At 64.0% G+C, this 1,510-nt stretch overlaps 1 protein-coding gene across 1 annotated transcript in view; it reads right to left on the bottom strand.

The window, feature by feature from the left end:
* LOC102043273 (complement C3-like) overlaps positions 1 to 1,083 on the bottom strand; it is a gene marked incomplete at its 3' end in the record, with an annotated part of 38,564 nt that extends 37,481 nt beyond the window's left edge. The window contains exons 1-3 of the mRNA XM_014311492.1: positions 965 to 1,083; positions 410 to 538; positions 21 to 105 (exon numbers count right to left, since the gene is read on the bottom strand). Coding sequence (XP_014166967.1) covers positions 21 to 105; positions 410 to 538; positions 965 to 1,083 — 333 coding nt within the window. The remainder of the gene's footprint in view (positions 1 to 20; positions 106 to 409; positions 539 to 964) is intronic.
* Between the last annotated feature and the right edge of the window lie 427 nt (positions 1,084 to 1,510).

The raw sequence follows: 1,510 nt of genomic DNA, 5'->3' as shown, positions 1-1,510 counted from the left end.
CCCATCGGGCCCCTCGGGACGTGGCGGTGGCGCCGGGAGCGGCGTTTGTCACTTGTCACCGGTGGTGGCCCCACGGGGCCCCGGCGCCTCCGGTTCCTCCCTTTCCTGGGGGGAAGGGAGGGACCTCCCGGGCCGGGGGAGGGGGCCCAGGGCGCTGGGAGGGGCTGAGGTTTGGCCAGGGGGCGTCCGGGGGGCGCCCGGGGGTCATCCAGGGGTCATCCAGGGGTCATCCGGGGGTTCCTCGCCGGACGCGGTCCTGCCAAGGCCACACGAGGCAGGGCCTCAGCGGGTGCTGCTCTGGGCAGGAGTGGTGACACCAGGATCGCATCTCCACGGGGATCTCATCTCCACCGGGATCTCCATTGGGATCTCATCTCCATTGGGATCTCCTCCAGGATCTCATCTCCACCGGGATCTCATCTCCACCAGGATCCCCATCGGGCCCCTCGGGACGTGGCGGTGGCGCCGGGAGCGGCGTTTGTCACTTGTCACCGGTGGTGGCCCCACGGGGCCCCGGCGCCTCCGGTTCCTCCCTTTCCTGGGGGGAAGGGAGGGACCTCCCGGGCCGGGGGAGGGGGCCCAGGGCGCTGGGAGGGGCTGAGGTTTGGCCAGGGGGCGTCCGGGGGGCGCCCGGGGGTCATCCAGGGGTCATCCAGGGGTCATCCGGGGGTTCCTCGCCGGACGCGGTCCTGCCAAGGCCACACGAGGCAGGGCCTCAGCGGGTGCTGCTCTGGGCAGGAGTGGTGACACCAGGATCGCATCTCCACGGGGATCTCATCTCCACCGGGATCTCATCTCCACCGGGATCCCATCTCCTCCAGGATCCCATCTCCACCAGGATCCCATCTCCACTGGGATCTTACCTCCTCCAGATCTCATCTCCACCAGGATCCCATCTCCACCAGGACCCCATCTCCACCAGGATCTCATCTCCATTGGGATCTCATCTCCATTGGGGTCTCACCTCCACCAGGACCCCATCTCCTCCAGGATCTCACCTTCACCAAGATCCCACCTCCATTGGGATCTCATCTCCACCTGGATCTCATCTCCACCAGGATCCCATCTCCACCAGGACCCCATCTCCACCAGGATCTCATCTCCACCAGGATCTCATCTCCATTGGGGTCTCACCTCCACCAGGACCCCATCTCCTCCAGGATCTCACCTTCACCAAGATCCCACCTCCATTGGGATCTCATCTCCACCAGGATCTCATCTCCTCCAGGATCCCACCTCCATCGGGATCTCATCTCCACCGGGATCTCATCTCCACCGGGATCCCATCTCCTCCAGGATCCCATCTCCACCAGGATCCCATCTCCACTGGGATCTTACCTCCTCCAGATCTCATCTCCACCAGGATCCCATCTCCATCAGCTCCTGGCCAGAGGTTGATGGTTTGACCCTCTTCCATCAACTCCTTCACAGAAGTTCATCCCATCAGGACCCACCTCCATCAGTTCCTCCATTAAAGTTCATCCCACCAGGACCCACCTCCATTGAAGTT

This window comes from Geospiza fortis, unplaced genomic scaffold, assembly GCF_000277835.1.
Source record: "Geospiza fortis unplaced genomic scaffold, GeoFor_1.0 scaffold105, whole genome shotgun sequence".
Classification (NCBI taxonomy): Eukaryota; Metazoa; Chordata; class Aves; order Passeriformes; family Thraupidae; genus Geospiza; species Geospiza fortis.
The sequence above is the reverse complement of the archived record's forward strand: the minus strand, read 5'-3'. Positions and strand labels throughout refer to the sequence as shown.